The sequence below is a fragment of the Hylobates moloch genome, unplaced genomic scaffold (assembly GCF_009828535.3).
Source record: "Hylobates moloch isolate HMO894 unplaced genomic scaffold, HMol_V3 SCAFFOLD_6, whole genome shotgun sequence".
Taxonomy (NCBI): Eukaryota; Metazoa; Chordata; class Mammalia; order Primates; family Hylobatidae; genus Hylobates; species Hylobates moloch.
The window spans coordinates 17,210,276-17,236,346 of record NW_026652281.1 but is presented as its reverse complement, the minus strand read 5'-3'; the positions used below and the strand labels follow the sequence as shown (position 1 = coordinate 17,236,346).

Here is a 26,071-nt window from a genome sequence, read left to right as displayed (position 1 = left end):
CTTTGGGAGGCTGAGGCAGGTGGATTGCCTGAGCTCAGGAGTTCGAGACCAGCCTGGGCAACATGGTGAAACCCTGTCTGTACTAAAAAAAAAAAAAAAAAAAAAAAGCCGGTGTGATGTTATGTGCCTGAAGTCCTAGCTACTCAGGAGGCTGAGGCAGGTGAATTGCTTGAACCTGCAAGGTGGAGGTTGCAGTGAGCTGACATTGCGCAGCTGTGCTCTACCCTGGTGACAGGGCAAGACTCCATCTCAGAAAAAAAAAAAAAAAGAAAAGATTTGTTAGCTGTTGACAGAACTGTAGTGAATTCTTCACCAACTTATTGAGCATCAGAATACTGGTCAGCTTCTAAGGTAGCTTTAAAAAACAAGGAACCCTGATTTACAGGAAAAAAAGGGCCACTTTTCTATTCATATTATTTGCCTTCCCATCTAATGGTTTCCCACATAGAACTGAGTTTTTGTAATGCTACTTGTATCTGGAATGTGTTATTTTGTTTTTGTTTGTTTTGAGACGGAGTTTTGCTCTTGTCGCCTAGGCTACAGTGCAATGGTGCGATCTTGGCTCACTGCAACCTCTGCCTCCCGGGTTTAAGCAATTCTCCTGCCTCAGCATCCTGAGTAGCTGGAATTACAGGCACCCTCCACCATGCCCAGCTAATTTTTGTAGTTTTAGTAGAGATAGGGTTTCGCCACGTTAGCCAGGCTGGTCTCGAACTCCTGACCTCAAGTGATCCACCCGCCTCGACCTTCCAAAGTGCTGTGATTACAGGTGTGAGCCACCGCACTCAGCCTTTTTTTTTTCTCTTACTCTTCTTTTTTTTTTTTTTCTTTGAGAAGGAGTCTCACTCTGTCTCCCAAGCTGGAGTGCAGTGGTGCGATCTCTGCTCACTGCAACCTCCGCCTCCTAGGTTCAGACAATTCTCCTGCCTCAGCCTCCCAAGTAGCTGGGACTACAGGCATGTGCCACCACACCCAGTCAATTTTTATATTTTAGTAGAGATGGAGTTTCACGTTGTTGGCCAGGCAGATGAACTCCTGACCTCAAATGATCCTCCTGCCTCAGCCTTTGAAAGTGCTGGGAATTTCAGGCATGAGCCACCACACCTGGCCTTGGAATGTGTTGTTTTGGACATGTACGCAGTTACAGTACGTTTGTAACAATAACACTCTGGTATTTCTACAGTGAGCCAGGTAGTGGTGAGGTAACAGTGAATACAACAGATGTCATCTCTACCATCGTCTCTCTCACTTTAGTGGAGGACATATTTACTGTACAAATAAGTATGCATGATATCAGGTGGTGATAAGTGCACTGTGGAAAAAGAAAGCAAGAAAAAAGAGGATGACGTTGGAGGAATGGGGATGTTAATTTAAATAGTGTGTTCAGGGAAGGCCTCTCATTAAGTGCTATATAGGCACGAGTTTAAGGGAGTAAAGTACACAAATACCTAGGGCAAAGCACTTAGAGTAGTAAGTGCAAGGTTGGGTGTGTGAGTGGAACATCAGAGAAGGCAGAGTGGCTGTGAGGCATGGGGCCGGTGGTGGGAATGAGGTCTAAGAGGTAACCAAGGGCCAGTTCATGTTTGGTCTTCCAGGTCATGAAAAGACTGGTTTTTATTCTTTGTGAAGTAGGAAATCATTGAATGGTTTAGAGCAAAAAGCCAAAGTATGTGGAAGAACATACCTATTTTTTCTAGTGGTTTGACTTATTGTATGCTCAGACAGAGAGCACTGACAAACCATACTGCACACTGTAGCCCAGTGAGCCACCTCACTCCTTCATGCACATCTAGCCTCCTCAGCTGTCTGGAGTTGACTCTGGAATATGCTGTGCAATAAGGTTGCTTATTCCCTTTGTGGCTTTTCTTTCTGCCATTTGTTGTTGTTCTGATGTATAGTTTTAACCTATAATAGTCGGGGTGGGGGCATGAGGATATGTGCAAGTGATGGTGCTGGACTTACCACAGTGAAACAAAGGGAGTGCAGCGTGCTTAGTGTTTAGATGGTTCAAGGTTGCTCAAGAGAAGTGGTTGAGGAAGCGGAGTGGGGATAGATCAGTTAGACAGCCAAGGATTTCTGTAAGACCTTAGACATTTTAGAAAACATCAAAGTTAGGCCAGGTGCAGTGGCTCACGCCTGTAATCCCAGCACTTTGGGAGGCCGAGGCGGGCTGATTACCTGAGGTCAGGAGTTCGAGACCAGCCTGGCCAACATGGTGAAACCCTGTCTCTACTAAAAATACAAAAAATAGCCAGGCGTGGTGTCGCATGCCTGTAATCCCAGCTACTCGGGAGGCTGAGGCAGGAGAATTGTTTGAGACTGGGAGGCGGAGGGTTGCAGTGAGCCGAGATCGTGCCACTGCACTCCAGCCTGGCCTGGCCCACAGAGTGAGACTCTGTCTCAAAAAAAAAAAAAAAAAAAAAAAGAAAAGAAAAGAAAACATCAAAGTTACTACTGTAGCCTCAGAGGATGAACCAACAATTCCATGAAAGGTGGCTAGAGGAAACTGTAGCTGAGGGTACTCCATGAGGGAATTTATGTAAACAGAAAAGTGATTGCTCAAATATGGTGGATCTCCATAGCTACTATGCAATAATAACCTCATATGGCACAGATTTGTATAGAACTTCCATTTTCAGGAACCACATTTTACACCCTAAATTAGGTATGAGTATAGTAAAGGTGTCATTTTTTTTCCTTTTTCTGAAATGTGCATGTTCCTGATTTAATTTCACACAATCACATTATAAAACCATAGTCATCTCAAAATGCTTAAACTAAATGAATTTACTTAATAAAAGAAGAAAATTAGCCTTATCAGCGCCTGGCGTGGTGGCTCACACCTGTATCCCCAGCACTTTGGGAGGCCAAGGTGGGTGGATCACGAGGTCAGAAGATTGAGACCATCCTGGCTAATGTGGTGAAACCCTGTCTCTACTGAAAATACAAAAAATTAGCCGGGTCTGGTGGCGGGCGCCTGTAGTCCCAGCTGCTTGGGAGGCTGAGGCAGGAGAATGGCGTGAACCTGGGAGGCGGAGCTTGCAATGAGTGGAGATTGCGCCACTGCACTCCGTCCTAGAGACAGAGCAAAATTCTGTCTAAAAAATAAAGAGAAGAAAATTAGCCTTATCAGTTGAGAAATGAAAAATAACCCTACTTTTTAGAAAAACATCATAGAAGACTGATTGAAATGTTTTAACTGTACTACTAAACCTAGAAAATTCTAAAGACTAGTATACTGGAACTACCTCCCCTGCCTTAGGACTGACTATTCTATTTTCTTGTAGATAGTCACTTTGGAATGTAGTGGATGGTATTCACTGTACATTGTACCTCTTCACCTCCTTTAATATAACTGTGGAGATAGTTTGAATTTGTCTATATGTACTTGAAAACAAACTAGAAAGGCTCTTTTCAAAACTGTGGAACAGACAGGTTCTGGTGTTCCAGTACTGTTTTCTGTGCCCTTAACCAATTAGGAACTGTTGGTAAGCTAGTGTCCATAGCATTCAGTGTGAGTTCAAGATGGGGAAAAGGGATAAGAAGGCAGTAGAAAGCTACTTATGTTTTGAAAGTATAATGCTTTTATAAGTTTGTAAATGTCAGAGAAGAAATTTTGCTTTAATGTTTTTTGGTTCAGAATGGAGTTGATCTTTATTCAGTTCAGATTGGAGTTTTTTTTTTTTTTTTTTTTTTACTACATACCTCAAGATGAAGCAAGCCATTTCTTTGTAAACCATGTGGTTGTTGCATTTTTTAGTTACTTAAAATGTGGCATCAGCAAAAGTAATAAATAATAACTAGTCTTTAAAAGAAAAATTAAATCTTCTTTCAAACTGTTATATATTTGATACAAAAAATATAAAACAGGCCAGGTGCAGTGACTTGCACGTGTAATCCCAACACTTTGGGAGGCTGAGGCAGGAGCAGTGCTTGAGCCTAGGAGTTCGAGACCAGCCTGGGCTGTAACATAGTAGGACCTTGTCTCTACAAAAAATTTTAAAAATTAGCTGTGTGTGGTAGTGTGTGTCTGTAGTCCCAGCTACTCAGGAGGCTGAGGTAGGAGGATTGCTTGAGCTGGGAGGTTGAAGCTGTAGTGAGCCAGGATCCCTGCACTCTAGCCTGGGCAACAGAGTGAAACCCTGTCTCAAAAAACAAATATATTTTATATATGTATAATATATATTATATATTTTATATATGTATAATATATATTATATATTTTATATATATTTTATATATAATATATATAATTTTATATTTTATATATTTATATATATTACAGGTCAAAATATACATATCAAGTATATATATGTGAGTGTGTGTGTGTGTGTGTGTGCATATCCTGTAATGATGCACAACAACAAACAGATATAAACTCCTACCCAATACAAATGATCTGTTGGTGGACATTTGAGTAGTTTCTAGTTTTAAGTTTTTTTCTGTTACAAACTATGCTGTAAATTCTTGTACATATCTCAGTATATACATGACTTTGAGTATACTTGTTTCTGTAGCATATATATCTAAAAGTAGAAATACTGAATTGTGGGGTGTGGGCATGATCAATTTCACAAGATAGTGACAAATTATTTTGCAAAGGGATAACTGCTCCCACAGTAATGTGGTATAGTTTCGCTTTCACAACATCTTCATTAATGCTTGTTTTTTCACTTTTTAATTTTTGTCAGTCTGATGGGTAAGGTGGGATTTCATGGTATTGTTCTTTTCTGATTGCTAGTGAGGTTAAGCAAAGCACTTCTTCATGTGCTTGTTGCTCAGTGTGGTTTCCTCTTGTATGAAAGACCTGCCTGTTCATGTCTTTTGTACATTTTTAAAATTTCTTATTTATTCATAGACTTCCCTCTTACGTTCTGAATACAAATTCTTTGTTGGTTATGTGTGATTTAACAAAGTACCTTTTTTGGCTTACATTTTTGTGCTTAAGAATTTTTTATTACCTCTCATTCATAAGGATAATTCACCCAAATTTCCCTATAAAAGTGGAATAATTTTGCCTTTTACATAGAAGCCTGGAGTTGATTTTTGAAGAAGGGATTTAATTATATTTATTTTCCATATAGGGAGCCCTGTGTCCCACAATGACTTCATAAGAAGTCTTTCCCGGACACGCGCGGTGGCTCACGCCTGTAATCCCAGCAGTTTGGGAGGCCGAGGTGGGCAGATCACGAGGTCAGGAGATTGAGACCGTCCTGGCTAACATGGTGAAATCCCGTCTCTACTAAAAATACAAAAAAAAAAAAAGCTGGGCGTGGTGGCGGGCACCTGTAGTCCCAGCTACTTGGGAGGCTGAGGCAGGAGAATGGCATGAACCCGGGAGGTGGAGCTTGCAGTGAGCTGAGATTGCGCCACTGCACTCCAGCCTGGGCGACAGAGCCAGACTCTGTCTCAAAAAAAAAAGAAAACAAAAAAAGTCTTTTCCCTCCCCCCTGGTATGCAGTGTACATTATCAGCCTTCCCTACATGCATGAGTCAGACTCTAGATTCTGTTTCACTATTTGTTCATGCTGGTGCCAATACACGATGATACACAGTGTCTTCTAGAGTTTGCATTAATATTGTTTTGATATCTGGGAGGGCACATCTTGTTCACCTTTTGTCGTGTTTTGGCCAGTCTTAGTCCTTCACTATTACATATCAGTTTTAAAATTAGTTTATAAGGTTTTCCGTAAGGCCTGTTGGGATTTGGATTAGACTGTATTGAATCGCTATATAATGCCCATTTGTGAAACTGGTGTGTCTTCATTTTTAAGCTATTCCCATAAAGCCTTTTTTAAACTTATATTTTTAAACATATTCAGAAGTAGACAATAGTATAATGAGCCCCGTGTACCCATCTCTCAGCTTCAACAGCTTTAATTCTTGTCTAATCTTCACCTCATTCCATCCACTTTATCCTTTCCTCTATTATTTTGAAGCCAAATCTGAGACATTATATCATTTTGTCCATAAATATTTCAGTATCCCTAAAAGATAAGGACTCTTATTTAACGTAACCACAATACCATTATAATACCAAAAATTAATAATTTGAAAGGATTTATTTTACATATAAATGTACAGTATAAAAGTTATGAAACAAATATATTATGAAGCACATATTACTCGTTAAGAAATAGGACGTTGCCAGCACCCCAGAATCCTCCTTGTGTCCTTTCCAATCACACACATGCCTGTTCCAACACCTGGAGGAACTGCTGTCCTGATTTTTATGGTAATCACTTCCTTGTTGTGTTTTATGATTTTACCATCTATATATGTATCCCTAAACAATATAATTTAGTTTGCCTGTTTTAACTTTAAATGGAGTCATTACTGGTTGTAATCCTTTGTGTTTTCTTCTTTAATCCAATGGTATAAGATTGATTCATAATGTTGCAGATAGCTAAATTTTATGTTCATTTTTCTTTAACGTTTTCTTGTTTGGCTGTACCATAATAGATTTTTCCATTACAGTTCTTTTGATAAACCTAATACGGGACTATTACGCACAATGCTCTTTTGTGCATTTGTGTATGTGTAGCCTGGTAGCATGTGCACAAGTTTTTCTAGGGTTATGTACCTAGGAGTGACATTATTGGGTCTAACAACTAAGGAAGTTACCTTTACCAAACAAAAGCAAATTCTTTTAGACTTGATGTTACCATCTTACATTCCCACCAGCTGTTTGAGTGTTCCATTGTGCCATATCCTCTTCAACACATGGTATTTTCAGACTTTAAAATTTTTATCAATGGGGGAAGAATGTAGTAACAGTTCTTTGAAGGTTAGCCTTGTATTGTTTTGCATTTTAATATGAGAGTGAACAGCAACTCTGACTTATTAATAGGTTGTGAGCTTCAGGATTATGCACAAATTAGAGATTTATTGAAGTAACCCCAGTTCCACACTCCCACACCCTTTGTCATCAGCATATTCCATTTCTGTTACAGTGTAAGACTAGTTATTTCAGAGTACAGAAAAAGACACATTTAGATAAACTGAAGCAGATTAAAGTGACTTTATAAGACAACATCTTTGTTTTTATGTTTAATTTCAAGTATGGTTAAGCACTAATTTAATTCAGTGCTTTCTGCTTATTCTGTTTCTAGTAACTCTTACAGAAACAAGTGTAGTCAGTAGCCAACACGCATCCATGTCAGCTTATATATGACTTATTATTAGAGCTTAATTTTTTTAAAAGAGATGAAAAATAAAGAGAAGGTCTAGTACTTTCCTCCCACATTCCAACAGATCATTTTATGTGCCCCCTTTGGGTGAGCACATTCCATGTTGTAGACCATTGATTATAGTAGTCAGAGCATGGGGCTCTGGAGTTCAGAAAAAGTATTTTATTATTGTTGTTATGACAAAAATAATTACCATGTAAAGGAAAAGAAAAACTCGGGAAAAATTTATGAAGAGAAAAGAAACTTATGGTTAAATAATTTTTAAAATACATATAGCAAATAAGCATCAATTTTTTTTTCCTATATGCTGATTGGAAAATATCATTTTGCCTCATCTAATAGGCAACGTTAAGTGGAGTCACTATGTGTTCCTCTTAACTGGAAGATTTCTTTCTTTCAGTATGAATATTGAAACATTTATTTTACCTTTTTTTTTTTTTTCTCCCCAGCAGAGACAGGGTCTTGCTTTGTTGCCCAGGCTGGTCTCAGGCTCCTCGGCCACAAGTGATCCTCCTGCCTCAGCCCCCCAAAGTGCTGGGATTACAGGCATGAGCGACTTAGCCTGGTCAAACATTTCTTTAGTTGTTTGAAAGTCATCTGACTGTATCTGTGAAACTATATTTATTTAGAAAATGTAGCCTTTAATTACAAATTGTTATTGTGTAAATGATGTGCAAATCTCCATCTTTTCATGAGGTGGCTAATTATTAAAATGGCTAAAGAGTTGCTTCTAAACACCAATAGCATGAAATTTTTCTTTTTTAAAGTGACTTTTGGGGGTTTATAAGCCTAGACACAACAAGAATGAAGAGGATTAAGCCTTTGTCTGTCTAGAGTTAGGATTGGGTTCTGATTCACGTGGCCTTGATGTATACAAATAGGAAAGAAAGGAATACTGGTAAGGGACTCAAAATTGCGTAATTTTTCAAATCAGTAGTAGGTTAAGACTAGGTAGTGCATTGTTGTAGAAAAATGAAATGTTTTTAATGATACGTATCTGTGACTAAAGGGAAGTTAGAAGTTAAGTAATTATCTGGGATTTAATAATACAGTGGTATTTTAATAACTATCTGGGGCTGGTATTTACGATGTTTATAATATATTGAACATTTTTAGAAGCACTTTTTAAGAATCTGTTCATCTGTGATGTAAACAGATGGTATAAACCATTCAGTTTTTCATCCTTCTCTCAAACTTGTTCATATTGAGTAGGAAATATTACAGATACACTTTATTAGCAGTTCTCATGCAAGACAAATTCTAGGTCAGATCTCAGTTCTCTGTTTAAAGTACTGAGTACCCTAAAGTTTGGTCTGATCTCTTACCACTCTTGCATATAGTAAAAATTCTTCTGGTTCTTAGAGATTTCTGGTATTTATGTTCCATCTGCTTTTGTCTACTGAACTTTCTTACAGTTTCTTGAAAAGATGTTATGCTTACATTCTTGTTTTAGCAGATGGGATATTGTTTGTTGTATATGTGATTTTGTTTTCTTTTGTGAAATGAAAATAATTTTCATACAATCTTAAAATTTTAGATCTTAGAGACATCATAGGCAAACGTAGTCAAATGCATGTGGGCATTCGTGCATGCGGATTTGGAAACTATACTAAGAAGTTAATTAGTAAACTAAGTTAAGATCAGCGAATTAGTGGCAGAGCCTTTTGCATTTTAAGACCAGTTTTCTGTCTAGTATATTTCAGTAAATTTTACCCAAATAGAAGGGAATACCCATGTTGGATATAAAGTTGAATTATGTGACTATGTAGCTACAGCACTAGGTGATAAGTTACAGTGAAACAAGCAGTGTTTCAGTATTTCAGAAAGCGTTTCTTGCTACCAAGTGTTAATTATTATCTGCCATTTTTACAGACTGTCTTAGTTCAAATGCTTTTATATATATTAACTTAATGAGAAACATGTCTATCATTTTAATTTCTTCATTTTCCCCCCTTATCCCCTATCACTGTTTGTTTTGGTTTGGTTTTGGTTTAATTTGTTCTTTGCAGTGTCTACCTGGGTAACAGTTGGGTGATGTCTTCATTGGGATCTTATCATGAACAAATACTTATGCATGTCCCTGTTATGTACATATGCATATATTCAAAAGTCATTAAGATACTGAAGATAGTGTTATCTGTCTATGGGTCATTTGAGATAAGTAAACAGAATCTCCTCTACTTTAAGCAAAAAAAAAGATATTACTCAATGCCATTTTTTTGGCCTACCGTATGACAGATAAAATTTGTAAGAAACCTAAGGCAAATGTGCTTTCAGGAGTACTTAGCTATAGGAAGTGATCATATTTTTAAGAACCCCAAGGTTCTTAAAAACCAAACAAGTTTTTCCCCTTTTCATATGAGGGCTGGTTCTCTGTTAGAGTTGGTCAGAAAGGCTGGGCACGGTGGCTCACGCCTGTAATCCCAGCACTGTGGGAGGCCGAGGTGGGCGGATCACAAGGTCAGGAGATAAAGACCATCCTGGCTAACACAGTAAAACCCCGTCTCTACTAAAAATTAAATAATTAGCTGGGCGTGGTGGCACGCACCTGTAGTCCCAGCCACTTGGGAGGTGCTGAGGCAGGAGAATTGCTTGAACCTGGGAGGTGGAGGTTGCAGTGAGCCGAGATCGTGCCACTGCACTCCTGCCTGGGCGACAGAGCGAGACTCCGTCTCAAAAAAAAAAAAAGGTCAGACAGATCTGGATTTAAATTCCAGAGCCAGTACTTATTTATTTACTGTTTGACCTTGGGCAGAATAATTGAATCTCTGCAAATGAGAATAATGACACCTATCTCACAGGATTCAAGATAGGTAGTGGATTAAAATATATTAAGATAATTTATGTAAAGTGCTTAGCAGAGTGCATGGCATACAGTGAGTGCTCTTATTATGGATGTTGAGTTGATAAATTGCAATGTCCTCTCATTTTAAGTAATGGGCTTTTAAAATTTTGTTTTTATCCCCATTGGTTATTTTCAAGTACATTTCTATTTGAAATGAACATGACCATCAAATCTTAAAGAGCCGGTCTCTTACCAGCAATATTTTGTTCTCGTTTGATTTGACGTTAGTTACCACAAAGAGAGATATAGTTATCTCAGCATAAGAGAGGATGTTGGACTGGGTTTATATACCCGCATATGTATATTTTCTTCCTTCCTGAAACCCTACTTCACAAGACATTAAAGGAGTTTAAATAACAAAAATATACAAAAAGATAAAACCTGCAAAGAAAAAGAGAGTGAAGAGGAGAGAGAACCGTGGATCAGAGATAATAAAAAAAATAGTTGGATGGTAGAGTGGGAACCTATTTAGCTGAGTGAGCCACTGCCTAACTGCGTACAGAGGGGGATACTGATAAGCAAGCCAGCCAGCATTCTTTACCTGCCTTCATCTTAGAATGCCTGCAGCTAGATTCGAGCTCTTCTGTCTCGTCTTCAGCAGGTCCTTTTCTAGAGAGCCTACTGCCATCTCAGAAGGGACCTGCTGATAACCTGCAATTGTGGTTTCCCCAAGCAAAAAGTGAGCTCACCATCTGATCACCATCTGATCTGATCATTGAATTTACAGTTCAACATGACCCATGCACACTAAGCCTCGTTTGGATGGCCTGTGTTCATTAGACATCAGAAAAGCTAAAAGGAATGAACTGAATAAAAGACCTCGGAAGAAATAGATGATACAGGCAATAGGAAAGAACTAAAAAACAAAACAAAAAACATGAATAGGTCTCAGATGATAAGACACTGGATTCACTAAACAAGAACAACATGCCTACAAAGGAAGCGAGAGAGAGAAGGAACAAATCGATAACAAGAAACGATGCTTGGAAATAATGTGATAGCTGAAATAAAGTAGTCCATGAGAAGGCTGGAAGATGTAGTTCATTCTTCCAGCAAGTAAAACAAAAATATAAATAAATGGAAAGTAGAAGGGAAAATTAAGAAAATTAGATGATAACCCAGGAAGTACAAAATCTGCCTAAAGTTACAAAAAAGAGGACAGAAGGCATTGGAGGATAATAAATTATCAAAGTAATACTACAGGAAAATTTCCCCAGTAAATTATCAAAGTAATACTATGGGAAAATTTCCCTGAACTACAAAACAAAACAAAAAACAGTAGTCTCTTGGTTGAATGAAAAAGAACCCATACTACCGAGTGAAATTTCAGACTATCTGGACAAGTCACTTAGCTGTTTAATCAGTTATACCATGAGATACTTACGGAGGGTATTAGAACAATTAATGATAGTTCCATTAAAAGGTAAGCAAACAACTTTGGGAGGCCAAGGCAGGTGGATCACGAGGTGAGTTCAAGACCAGCCTGGCCAAGATGGTGAAACCCCGTCTCTACTAAAATTAGCTGGGTGCAGTCACAGGTGCCTGTAATCCCAGCTACTTCAGAGGCTGAGGCAGGAGAATCACCTGAACCCGGGCGGCAGAGGTTGCAGTGAGCCGAGATCGTGCCACTGCACTCCAGCCTGGGCAACAGAGTGAGACTGTCTCAAAAAAAAAAAAAAAAAGTTAAGCAGATATTGTGTGTAAAATTTGTGACAGAATTTTTTTTTTTTTTAAGCTAAGCAAGCCAGAAGCAATTCCAGTGCAAAGTGTAGTATAAGAAAAATTAATTATAGTACAGTACTTGGCTCAATTGTAAACACTCTTCACATAGAGTTAATATAAACACTTGATTTTTGTGTCTCAATTTTATATAGTAAATGGGGGGAATTATATGACTTGCTTTGAAACACAGTTGTTCACACAGTGATGTGAAGTAAACAACAGTGGACAAGGAAGTCTCCCAGATCTGATTTTAGTTAGCTGTGGGACTTTGGCAAGTAATATCTTCCTAGGTACACTGTACACTGTATATATACAGTGTATAGAAACAATCCCAGATGGACCCATAGTGACAGAAATTTCTAGTGAAAGGTTTTTAACACCATTGACAAATATATCATTAATACTTGAAAGCTAGTTCAGATTAGTTTCTCCCCTCCTTTTTTTTTTTTTTTTTTGACCTATTTTGTGCTTTAGTTTTCATACGTGGAATATGTGACTTAAACCAGATACTAATTTTAAATAGAAGGAGAAAAAAGCTGTTTTCACTTCAGGTTTCTCACTGAGAGATGAGAACAACTAGTTCCTTCAATTTTGCTTTTAGCAATTTGGCCCTTGAAAACGTCACTATAGATTTGCTTAGAGATTCCTTTTAAAAACAAATTTGGGGGTCTCCTGCAAACTTCTCATCTGTCAAAAGCTGCAAAATACATACTGAGTAGGAAAAGGTTAGTTACCTACTAAACCCTAAAGGACAGATAACTGACAGCACCACACTTAAGATTGAATTGTAAATGCATTACCAGCAACTCACCTATTTATGAATATTTCCAACACAAAATATCTTTCCTTTCTGTACTTTGACTTAGGTAATTCTCTGCTTATAATACTAGCTGGTTTTGGTTTCTCTGTGGTGATCTATGTTGTGACTCTCCTCTAGAAATAGCTCCTTATATAAGCTCTGTCACCTGAGGGCCACTGCTGGCATTCCAGTGAGCTAAGCTCTAGAAGCCAGACAAGTAGAATTTATTTTTCCCACCGTAGAAGATACAGTACAAGTTCATGTATAGAAGAAGTTTATTATTTTCTCAAGTTTTGACCTAAGTATCAGAATTTGGAATCCAAAGTAGGCTATTCAGTTATTGAAGAGCAGATATTTTTCCAGTCTCTGCAGTATCTAAAACCTTGTTTCTCTTTCATTTGTCCCTTAACATATTAGAGATTTTTTTGTTATGTTCTTAGAAACCAGACTTCCACAGGCAGTTTTATCAACTCAGACTACCACCCATGGGAAGACTGGATTCAGCTTCTTGAACATGAATATCCAGGACCTGGACACTGTTAAGACTCCCATCTTGACCAGGCGTGGTGGCTCATGCCTGTAATCTCAGCACTTTAGGAGGCCAAGGTGGGTGGATTAGTTGAGGTCAGGAGTTCGAGACCAGCCTGACCAACATGGTGAAACCCCACCTTTACTAAAACAAAAAATCAGCTGTGCGTGGTGGTGCATGCCTGTAATTCCAGCTACTCGGGAGGCTGAGACACGAGAATCGCTTGAACCCAGGAGGTGGAGGTTGCAGTGAGCCGAGATTGCGCCACTGCACTCTAACCTGGGTGACGAATGAGACTCTTGTCTCAAAACAAAAACCTTTATTCAATAGAGAGTACAAAGGTGAACAAATGAGGACTTCTGAGCAATGGCTGAGACAAGAAGTTAGAGTTTGCCAGAGAATCCCAGATTTGAAGGGAAGGTAAAATATCATATACTGTTATAGAAGGTACTAGCAAATGAGTTCATGGCTTTTAAAGTTCTTGGAACTGTGCCTGGTGTCTTATAAGTACTCTCTATTACCCATTTTTACTTTTTAAATATTCAGCTGTTAATCTTTATTTTTTAATTTACCTTTGAGGTTCAGGGGGTACATGTGTAGGTTTATTATATAGGTAAACTGAGTCACAGATTACCTGCTGTACAGATAATTTCATCACCCAGGTAATAGGTATAGTAACCATTAGGTCGTTTTTTGATCCTCTCCCTCCTCCCACCCTCTACTCTCAGATAGGTCCTGGTATCCGTTGTTTCCTTCTTTGTGTCCATGTGTACTCAATGTTTAGCTCCCACTTATAAGTGAGAACATGTGGTATTATGTTCCTGTGTTAGTCTGCTTAGGATTATGGCCTCCAGCTGCATCCATGTTGCTCCAAAGGACATGGTCTAGTTCTTTTTGATGGCTGTGTGGTATTCCATGGTGTACATGTACCATGTTTTCTTTATCCAGTCTACCACTGATGGGCATTTAGATTGATGCCATGACTTTGCGATTGTGAATAGTGCTGCGATGAACATATGTGTACATGTGTCTTTATGGTAGAATGATTTATATTCCTTTGGGTATATACTCAGTAAGGGGGTCCTGGGTCAAATGATACTTCTGTTTTTCACTTCTTTGAGAAATTGCCATACTGCTTTCCACAATGGCTAAACTAATTTACATTCCCACCAGCAGTATATGTGTTCCCTTTTCTCTGCAGCCTCACCAGCATCTATTATTATTTGACTATATGTAATTTATTTTTTATTTTTTTTTTAGACAGAGTCTCTCTGTTGCCCAGGCTGGAGTGGTGTGATCTTGACTCACTGCAACGTCTACCTCCCGGGTTCAAACGATTCTTGTGTCTCAGCCTCTCGAGTAGTTGGGACTACAGGGGTGTGCCACCACACCAGGCTAATTTTTTGTATTTTTGTAGAGATGGTGTTTCGCCATGTTGCCCAGGCTAGTCTCGAACTCCTGAGCTTAGGCAGTCTGCCCGCCTCAGCCTCCCAAAGTGCTAGGCTTACAGGTGTGAGCCACCACGCCTGGCCTGACTTCTTAATAATAGTCATTCAGCTGTTAATCTTTAGAGCCAGTGTTTCTAAACCATTAAGCCATCAATATCACTTGGAATCTTGTTAGACATGCAAATTCAAGCCCCACTCCAAACTTGCTCAATCTGAAAATCTTCTGTGACTAGAGCTCAGAAACCTGTATTTTAACAAAACTTCCAGGGATTCTGATGTACATTATAGCTTGAGAACCACTGCTTTACAGGTTCTACCCAATATAAAAACTAAAACAGTGTTACCAGTTAAAACCTCTCTAGAGCACACAGCATTTCTATGAAACAGAGAAAATTAAATCAGCAGATAAGTATTTTTTGTGCAGAAATGTAAACTTCATTAGAACTGGCATTACATTGTTTACATCTTCCAAATATAATAGGTTCTTGAGAAATATTTGGCGATAATATTAGATAAGACAAACAATTTTTAGAGAACTGAGCTGACATTGTTTCTTTAAAAAAGCCTTTTATTCATTCAACAGTCATTTATTGTCTACTGTGTGTCAGGCACAGCTACTGTTACAGAACTCTTAGTAGTGTAGGAAAATCAAACTGTAAGCAAGTAAGTTACAATACAATGTTTTAAGTACTATAATTGAAATATGAGCCATGTGCTGTGAATGTTCAGAACAGGAAATATCCAACAGCCTCAACTCAGAATGTTATGTTTGAGCTGGGTCTCAAAGAATGAGTAGGGAGAGACTTGGGGCAAGGGCGTTTCATATAGTTTGTTGACATTACTATCATAAAAAGGTATTTTCATTTTTTGTGTCAATGAATATCCACTAGGAAGATCATTATCATCAAAAAATGTCAAATCCATTTTTTATATTACTACAACTTTTGTTGTACTAAAACAAAAGTACTGAAAGGAGAAAAGGAGATGAGAACAGATTGAATTTTTCCCCTGTAAGATGGCAGAGAATTCATTATGCTCAATTTCTAATGGGAAAGGTCCAGTAAAAGAGGTAAAGAAAAAGAAGGAAAAAGAAAATGGATTGTCAACATTACAAGTTCCTGAGAAGGCAGGAAAGGTGGATCCAGACACAGGTGGAAGTGTTCTGTATGCTCTTTCCTACAACACTCTATCAAAAACCTGGATTTAAATATAAATAAATATTCTCAAATATAAAAATGCAGTATTTTCAGGCACAATGTGGACGTTTAAGGAATGGCACACTTGTGTGGGGTACTGTATTAATAGTCACGGGTGGCTGGGCATGGTGACTCATGCCTGTAATCCAGCACTTTTTTCCGTACTGTGAACTAGATTGATTAACTTGGAAGCAGCTCACATACCCAGGGAATCACTGTCACTGGCATCATAGAAAAAAATACCCACTTGTTTTAGAAATGCCTGGTTCCTAATTACACTGTCAATATTTCAGAAAACTAATGTAGTTTATTTCAGAGGTTCCCAAACTTCCCTTAACGGTTCTGTAATTTTTTTCATGGTGCCTCTAGGCCAAGATAAATACCGTACAGACTTGTTTATGAACTAATTTGGTACAAACAACTTAGTAAAGATTTATGTCCCAACAACTTATTTGCCTTTAAAAAATAAGATATAAATTGAAAGGAAAAATATTTTTATTTAATTCTTAAATAACCAGTTACATACTTATGGTGTGTTTGTGCCTGTTAGGATTATACAACTTCTCAAACTGTGGAATCAGACTGAACACCACCACCTTCTTTTCTAGTTCCATACTGACTTTTGCATAGTGCCTGGGTTTTTTTCACAGTAACCACTGAAAACTCAGCTTCACAAAGATATGCTGTTAAAAAGAATGTATGTTCTAATGTTGAAGTTACAAATTATCTGAAGCTGGTAGTTCACTCAGTGTCAAACACACATTGAATCTCACTTGTGTTTCCCTCAAATAGAAAACTGTGGCACCCCTGGGTTTTGCTGGGATGCCCCAAGACACAATTTGGAAATAGTGGGCTTGTTAGATGTAATTCATAGATTTAGGGATTTAGTTACACAACTCAACTGACTTTCTCTAGGTCATAAAGTTGAGTCAGCATAGCTTTCAACCTTTCATTTACTTTGGCCACATTTGCATAAATGATTGCTATTTTATACCCTGAAAGTTCCAGCTTTTTTCACTGTCCCAGATGGCAAGTATTTTCATTTTCTTTATTCACTCTGTATCTGCTTCTAGAACTACCTCAGGCTGTACCGTCTTTTACTCTTACTGTAGGCCTTCTGCCAACCTCATGGGACCTGGCCTTCATTTGCTTCTCAGTGACATGTGTTTGCACACTAAGCTGCCCAGAGAATAGTCTTTGGGGAAGTTTTAACTTTTAAGTGATTATGTAATTACTGTTTTCTAGAAGCTACAGTTGATCCATATGCTAGAAATGTGAGGGAGGTAGATATAGTATGGTTATATACATACTTGTTTAGATAAGGATGCAAATAAGGTTCTCACAGTAGCAAATCCTTTGAAATTAACCTGCTTCTCGCCTCCTTGGATATACTCCAAATTGTTTAGTTCATTATCTTTAATAATTATGATGTAATTATGTAAAAAGTTATTGGAAGAGACATTTGCCTAATGTCCCCTCCACACTAACATAGCAATTCATTTGGGTCTCTGGTCCTTCACCTTATGCAGAATAAAAGTTAATATTTTAAGGATACAAGGATTATTCAGATGGTTGACGGTCTTAACAAAGTTCCTTATAAAGAATTTGTTTCCAGGAAACACGGTGACTCTGCTAACGACAACTGTTAATACGTATCAGAGCAGAGTGCACCATTTCCTGTTTTTCTTTGCGGAGGTCTGACTCTGGAATTCCCCTTGTTTGCCCATGACAACTATTCTTTTTTTTCTTTTGAAACAGAGTCTCAACAGGCTGGAGTGCAGTGGTGTGATCTCGGCTCACTGCAACCTCTCCCCCTCACCCCCCCGCCCCGGGTTCAAGCGATTCTCCTGCCTCAGCCTCTCGAGTAGCTGGGATTACAGGTGCCTGCCACCATGCCCAGCTAATTATTTTTTTCTTAAAGAAAATATTTGTTTAATTTTCCATAGTTATTGGGGTGCAGGTGGTGTTTGGTTACATGAGTAAGTTCTTTAGTGGTGATTTGTGGATTTTGGTGCACTCATCACCCGAGCAGTGTACACTGCACCATATTTGTAGTCTTTTATAAAACCCTTGCCCCCCTCCCACTCTTCCAGAGGCCCAAGTCCCCAAAGTCCATTTGATCATTCTTATGTCCTGGCTGATTTTTGTATTTTTAGTGGAGACAGGGTTTCGCCATGTTGGCCAGGCTGGTCTTGAACTCCTGACCTTAAGTGATCCACCTGCCTCGGCCTCCCAAAGTGCTGGGATTATAGGCATGAGTCACCATGCGCAGCCACCCATGACTATTAATACAGTACCCCAAACAAGTGTGCCATTCCTTAAACATCCACATTGTGCCTGAAAATACTGCATTTTTATATTTGAGAATATTTATTTATATTTAAATCCAGGTTTTTGATGAGTGTTGTAGGAAAGAGCATACAGAACACTTCCACCGCTGTCTGGATCCACCTTTCCTGTCTTCTCAGGAACCTTGTAATTTTCTTTTTCCTTCTTTTTCTTTACCTCTTTTACTGGATCTTTCCCATTAGAAATGGAGCATAATAAATTCTCTGCCATCTTACAGGGGAAAAATTCAATCTGTTCTCATCTTTCTCCTTTCAGCCACTGACCTGTCTTCTTCCTGTCCAGAAGGCCAGACTTTTCTCCAGAGTTGTCTCTGTTCTCCTTCTCCATTTTCCACTTCTTAGACCCACCTCAGTCCCCTCCAGTGTGTCTTCTCCTCCTATTACTCCACTGACATAGCACTCACTAAGGTGCCCATCGACTTGATATTGGTGAATCCAGTGCATGTATTTGTCTTTAATTGACCTCTCACCACCTTTCAGCTCTGTTGCCTGCTCCCTCTTGACACTTGTACACACTGCTGATTTTCCTGACTTTCAGGCTGTTTCTTTTTGGCCTTCTCTGATGGCTTCTTCTCTGCCCAACCACAGAAATTTAGTTTGTCTAGGAAATCTCATTAACTTGGCTTTGTTAATGCTGGTGATTCTTAGTCTCTTATCTCCAGTTTGGATTCTTTCAGAACTCAGTGAATTGCACACTCTCTGCTGAAATCTGAAGTCTGTGCATATTTAACTCCTCCCTCTCACTCAGTTACCAAATCCAGCCTGCGACCAAGTGCTGGTTTTTTTTTTTTTTTTTTTTTTTTTTTTGAGAGAAGTCTCGCTCTTGTCCCCCAAGCTTGAGTGCAATGGCTCGATCTCGGCTCACTGCAACTTCTGCCTCCCGGGTTCAAACGATTCTCCTGCCTGTGCCTCCCAAGTAGCTGGGATTAAGGCACCTGCCATCACGCCTGGCTAATTTTGTATTTTTGGATAGAGATGGGGTTTCACCATGCTGGCCAGGCTGGTCTCGAACTCTTGACCTCAGGTGATCCACCCGCCTCAGCCTCCCAAAGTGCTGGGATTACAGGCATGAGCCACCGCACCCGGCCCAAATGCTGTTGATTTTATCCACTGACTACTTCTTGAATCTATCCACTTCTTTCCATCTGTGTTATTAGTTGAGTCCACATAATCCCTTTTCACCAACATTAATAACTTATTTTGACCTCTTCTAACGTGTTTGCCACCTATAGCTATTGTGGAATAGTCTTCTCAAGCTGTTTAATCATGTTATTCCTCTGCATTAAAAGACTTTCAATTATTTCCCATTGTTCTTGGGAGGATCACACACTTCAGTCCTTTACAAACCCTATGTGATCTGGTTCTTGCTTATCTTACTATTTTCATCTTCAGTGTTTACCTTTACTATGCTTGCACAACACAGTTGCTCCTTTTAGTTTCTGGACAGCTGAGTTCCCTCAGCCTTGGGGAGCGAAGGACTGAAAGCTTCTTTCATATCTCACAAACAGTGTTAGATTAGATGCCATGAAGAAACCTTCCAATACTAAGGTGTGACTCCCAGCTCAGTATAGTTCAAGTTGAAAAATATTCACTATTTTCACATTCATATATATTAGTTATCTAATAACACAGTATGATAGAAGTAAGCTGAAATCTTCCCATCCTTTGCTTTTCAGTGTGAGAGTAGCTTCTTGGGAACTAGTTTTGTTATCAGCTTTTGAATATTCTTAGTAATCATGTTTGCTGAATTATTGTTTGTGAGTATGTGTTAACACCCTTCTTTCACAAGCATATCTATTCTTTTTGGGTGAGATGGGTGGTGGCCTGAGCACACTATGGTTTCTGTTCTCCCCCAACACAGTCCTGCAGTAACTCAACAGAATAAATCACTTAATATGGAGGTATAGACCAAGTGGAGCCTTTTGGCAAGCTCTAAACACACCCTTCTGGAGGAAATGATGCAGAATGAGAACTGTTAGGGAGTTGCTTCTGCAGGTTCACAGGACAAGGGTTGATCAAGACTCCTCCTAGTGGTCTGGAAGTAGGTCTGATTCTCTGGTACCACCTCCTCCCCTGCTTGAGAGAGCCAAGTGGCGCTCTCTGCATATCAGAAGCAGTTATCTTGACATGTTTACTGCAAACGTCTGGGAAGAGTCTGGTGTCCTGCAGATGCCACTGTCCTGTGGAACTGTGACAAGAACCTAGAAGCTTCCCTCTCTACCTGTTAAGTGGCTCACTGGGGAAGAAATCCCAATAATTTGTCCTGCCCACAGGCTGAGAAAATTCGTATCCTGTGATGGTAAAGATTACATTTCTGGACCTGCCTAGACAAATAGCTTCCTAATAAGGAAATTTAGTGGAAATGTAATAATATATCATTAAGAAGAGAAAAAGGCACAAAACTGTTAGCATCTTTTTTCCCTACTTTATTCCTAAAAGAGGTAAGTTAGCATTGTTTAAGGCTAATTTATAGAACTATGCTTTATCATTCCAAACAAAAATAGTATGAAGAGAAGTATGTTGAATGGGGTGGTTGGAAATAGACAAACTGAGTCTGCGAAAAAGATGGGGAACAGAGGAAAAGACCAGTGCATTGCTGGCATGCAGCACTCCAGATCAAAGGATGGTTGTGCGTGTCAAATCTGCCATTGGGGCAGGGAGTCTTTGTATGAGGCACCTCTCAGATCATCAGAGGGAGCAATATGCGAGAAGAAGATAGCAGGAAACCAGTGTGTTGTGCTAAGAAATAGAAAAAACACATAGACAAAAGCATCTTTTGACTTTATGATACTATTTTAACCTGCAAGTTTTATATGATTCTGTGGAACAGGGCCCCAAAAGACAGACAGTTTCTTACCAACTTTCAAAAAAAGGCTTGAAGTAAAACTAAACTTGTTCAAATAAAGAAATGAGAGTACTTTGTTCTCTAGTGTTATAGACTTATAATTTATACAGTTAAGTGTTTTCAGGCAAAAGAGTGAAAAACTACAATACAACTTTTTCAGAGATTAAAAAATATTGCAATGACATGTCATAACACCCTCTGAAAAATAATCATAATGGAAAAAATGAAATTCTGTGGCTACTACTGAAAAAATCTAGAGCTGGGGTCAGCAGACTACTACTTTTACAGGCCAAATCTAGCCTGTCACCTGTTTCTGTAAATAAATTTTTACCAAAACACAGCTACACTCACTTAATTTCATGTGCTCTGCAGCTGCTTTCATGCTACAATAGCAGAGTTGAGTTAAAGCTACGGTGGAGACTGTATTTGGCCTGCAGGGTTATAATATTTACTATCTAGCGTGGACCTCTGAAGAGGATAAAGTGGAGTTACTTTCCAATGCAGTGAAATTATAAAGAGAAATAAAATAAAGGATGAAAATATAAGAAACTTGGAGGATTATAGACACACACATGTTCAAATGTCCACATAGGCAGGAAGTCCAGAAATAGCAAAATGAACACATGGAGCAATTATCAAGCAACTAATAGAATAAGACTTTTCTAAGATACAGAAAACCTATGTTCAGATAACCGTGTGCCATGCAGAATTACTGGAAGGAAAACCCAACAAACTTGGAGATGGTCTAATGTCATTGCTGAATTCTAAGGATGAAGAACATAAATATTTCAAAGGAAAGGCGTCAGGGTTTTTTGTGGTGGTTGTTTCCATCTATGACAATATAAACAAGAGGACAGTAAAACAATGTATATGGACTTCCAAAATATATGCACGGGCTCACCACTTCTGTGGTTTTGTAGAAAGTCATGTTTTCACCCTGAGGAGCTGTCATATGGGACTGTCTTGATAAAATTTTAGGGTTTATCAGGATCATGCCAGCATTTCAGTAGATAAGGACATAAAAGTTATGTTCAAAGGGCAGCTAATCCAACAAGTTTATAATTCTGCTTGGTTTAGAGGGAAGCTGCCATTTCAGGAGAAGTATACTGTTGACAGTAAACTGGGATAAGCAGAGCCCCATAGTAGGACACTAACCCAACTTGGCCAGTGGTCTCTCCTAATAAGATTATCATATCTAAGGGGTCATGGAAAACAGGACAGATCTAAGATAATCTTCATATCTGGAAAACTCTTAGATAATCAGTGAAACACAGCAGTACGGTAAGGAAATAGCTCTAAGGGGTGGTAGATGAGCGTATTGGTCAGAACAGGGTCACCAGCTGGTGGCTAAAGTTACTGGAAAATGGGGCTTAGTACCCCATGAGAAGTGCTTTTCAAAAATTAGGAAGAGTCAGCCAGGCGTAGTGGTGCATGCCTGTAATCCCAGCTACTTGGGAGCTGAGGTGCAAGGATTGCTTGAGCCCAGTTAAAGACCAGCCTGGGTTGTTAACACAGCAAGACTCCATCTCAAAAAAAAAAAAAAAATTAGGAAGAGTCAGTAAGACCCAGCCTAGGTAATCAACAGGTTTAGTTCCCAGCTAGAACAGACCAGAGAAGAGTGAATGGACTAGGGTGACCAAATCTGTCACCCTCTCACCCTCCCACCCCCACCCCCTCCAGCTGAAATGACAGATTTCATTTTAGCATAGAAAGGTAATTGGGTATAATCTGAATAATAACCATCAAAATATAATACATCTGTTAATGATGAAAGCCAGAAAGTAATGTTTAAAATCAGACAGTGTATTCAAACCACAGTGTGTTCTTTGCCAACAATGATAGTGACTGAGGGTAATTTTACATTTGTCTCGTTTTTTAAAAAGAATAAAAAGCAGTTATTATACAACTATGTGGATGACCAAAGCTAGACCAAATCTATTAAGCTCTAAATAATAACCTGTTATTTTGCTTTACTAATCATTTTTGTGCATATATTTCTCTTGGGATTTCATCATAAGAAGTAATTGTGGCAGTCTAAGAGCTAGGCATTTTTGTGTTCTTGGCAAATTTATTAAACAGTCATAGTATAACAATCCATCAGAATAAATTGTTCATAAGATCACTTTCTCAACACATCGTTCCCCATATTTTAGAAAAGGCGACGGCGGATTGACAGAAGTATGATTGGAGAGCCCACAAACTTTGTGCATACGGCTCATGTTGGATCAGGAGACCTGTTCAGTGGAATGAATTCAGTAAGTATGTTATGTTGGTGGGACATGCAGGTAGGGCATTGGGGCATAGTCATATGAAACCTATGTGATAGGCACAAACATTTTTAATAGCATTATGCTAAATGAATTTGTATACAGTCATTGTAAATACATAATATGAGCATAGAAGAGAGAAGCAAACTAGTGATGAAAAATTAATCTCTTTGAATTTCCTGGGTTATGTATTTGTTTCTGTTTCTTGTACACAACTCTTCATAGCTGCCTTTGTCCCGAACAAATACTTTGACAATTGAAAGGATTTGAGTTCAGAGTGGAGGTTAATATCCTATTGATTCTCTTGCTCTCACCAAAGAGACTTGGATATCACCCTTTTTAATAATCTCTTCTTGTTCTTTTAAGTTCAGTTAGTTGCCTTTTGCACACATTTTTATTGCTTTACTTTATAAACCAGTGGTCTCCAACCTTTTTGGCACCAGGGACCAGTTTCATGGAACTTCAGTTCATCAGGCATTAGATTTTCATAAGGAGTCCGCAACCAAATCCTTGCGTGTGCAGTTGACAATGGGGTTCGTGCTCCTATGAGAATCTTACGCCATCACTGATGTGACAGGAGGCGGAGCTCAGGTGGTGATGCTCACTTGCAGCCACTCACCTCCTCTTGTGCAACCCGGTTCCTAACAGGCCACTTCTGGTTTTGGGACCCCTGTTATAAACTATGCATCTTTACCTGATAATATTAGAATGTTGGTGATTTATTTACTCTAAGTCTCATGCACTAAGCATAGGATTAGAATTTTCACGTATTCCTTTAGGGCAAGGCAGTAAAAATTTGTCACATTTGCCAGTAGGATGTGAAGAACCAGAAATAAGATTTATTCGCTGTCTTTTAATAGAAGTTTCAGTGAATTTCAGAATAGGCTTTAGATCTACACAGCTGACCTTTTAGTCCTTAATTTTTGTTGAAGAGAAAACCAGAATGCATTATAATAGAAGCAGCACCAAATGCGGGTTCTTATCAGAGTTGTTGCTCACATTTGCCTTAAAGCAGGCCACTGAGTTTCAACAGACTGACTGTTTTCCCCATGCCTAAAGTAAACAAGTATAAATGATCCCTAAAGTGTTCAGAACCAGAAAGGATTTTATAAACACAAAATTATGATCCACTGTATACCAACTTACTAGACAGCATTAACAAAAGACTTAATAGGGACTTTAAAAATAGGTAGATGGATATCCTGGATACAGCAACGACGTTTGTCACGGCAGTTACTAGGTAAGCAAAGGAATGACATTTGAACCTTCCTGGAAAGGAAACAGCTTGTTTGTTTTAAATCCGTAGGAAAAGTACTTTGTTTCACTTGACTGCTTTGTGGAAATGCAAGAGGTATCATGTTGCTGTCAAAATAGTCAGTAGCTTTGTTTCCTGCATCAACATAGAGTCAAAAGACTAAATGGGGCCCTATTACTTTTATTAATATGGTTACTATAATAAAGAGAATGGGTAGTTTCAAATTTGTTATATATGATGAATTTTAATTTCTCTCTCATCAACAGATGTTGTCTCTGCCACCTCAGGTTTTTAAAAAATCCAACTATAAGGCCAGGCACGGTGGCTCACGCCTGTAATCCCAGTACTTTGGGAGGCTGAGGCAGGTGGATCATCTGAGCTCAGGAGTTCAAGACCAGCCTGGGCAATGTAGTGAAACCCTGTCTCTACCAAAAATACAAAAAAATTAGCTGAGTGAAGTAATGTGCACCTGTGGTTCCAGCTGTTTGGGAGGCTGAGCAGGGAGGATTGCTTGAACCTGGGAGGGGGGAGGTTGCAGTGAGCTGAGATCATGCCCCTGAACTCCAGCCTGGGTGACAGAGTGAGACCCCATCTCAAAAAAATAAATCCAACTGTATAGGAGGAATTAAATTTTAGTTTGTGGCATTTAAAATCTTACGTACATTTCCGAATTTCCTTTAAGATTCCTCCCTGAATGAAAAACCTATCATTGGCATACTTTTTTGCTTCTCATAGTTTAGGTAGAACTTTAGGACTACTTTGCAGGGCTTGCACACCTACCTCTTAATCTTAGATGCAGGATCGAGATGGGACTTTAGCTGTGGTAGAGTTTCTACTTGCTGTCTCCAGGCAGCCTTCTCTGCTACTGAAGTGGAGTTTTTATGAAGTATTTCAGCCCTTTAGAGCTAAATGTGTTTCCCAAATGTGTTCTATAGTTATTTCGTATTTGAGTTTGCTATCTCTAAAGCAATATTCAGCATCCATCCCACCATCACAGAGCACTGTGTTCTTGCTGCTAGGAACGGTGTTGTTCAATTAGTAACTTTTTTTTTTGAGACAGAGTCTCGCTCTGTCACCCAGGCTGGAGTGCAGTGGCACGATCTCAGCTCACTGCAACCTCTGCCTCCTAGGTTCAAGCAATTCTCCTGTCTCAGCCTCCTGAGTAACTGGGATTACAGGCATGCACCACCATGCCTGGCTAATTTTTTGTATTTTTAGTAGAGCGGGATTTCACCATGTTGGCCAGGCTGGTCTCGAACTCCTGACCTCCGGTGATCCACCCACCTCGGCCTCCCGAAGTGTTGAGATTACAGGCATGAGCCACCATGCCTGGCCGAGTAACTTTTCTTGAAAGTATCGATAGTTCTGATTTGATGAGCCTGACTCTGTGAGAAAAAGTACGTTCTCCTATGCAGTGCAATAACAAATAAGAAAAAACCATAAATAGACATGCTGTTTATTCAAAGAAAAGAAATGAGCAGCTAGTATTAGGAACATGGCTTGACGCATATGAAACAGGCTTGCCTAAACTATATTACTGAATGGTTAGATGACTTGTAATTTCTTCTTTCTTCTAAATATATTATTCTTCTACCTTTACTTAGTGTAAAAGACTTTCTTTTCTACT

At 39.0% G+C, this 26,071-nt stretch overlaps 1 protein-coding gene across 4 annotated transcripts in view; it reads left to right on the top strand.

The window, feature by feature from the left end:
- The window catches only part of CDC42SE2 (CDC42 small effector 2), a 125,509-nt gene that overhangs the window by 93,306 nt on the left and 6,132 nt on the right, over positions 1-26,071 (top strand). For all 4 annotated transcript variants that reach the window (XM_032156518.2, XM_032156517.2, XM_032156516.2 and 1 more), the window contains one exon: positions 23,076-23,177. In XM_032156518.2, the coding sequence (XP_032012409.1) occupies positions 23,076-23,177 (102 nt within the window). The remainder of the gene's footprint in view (positions 1-23,075; positions 23,178-26,071) is intronic.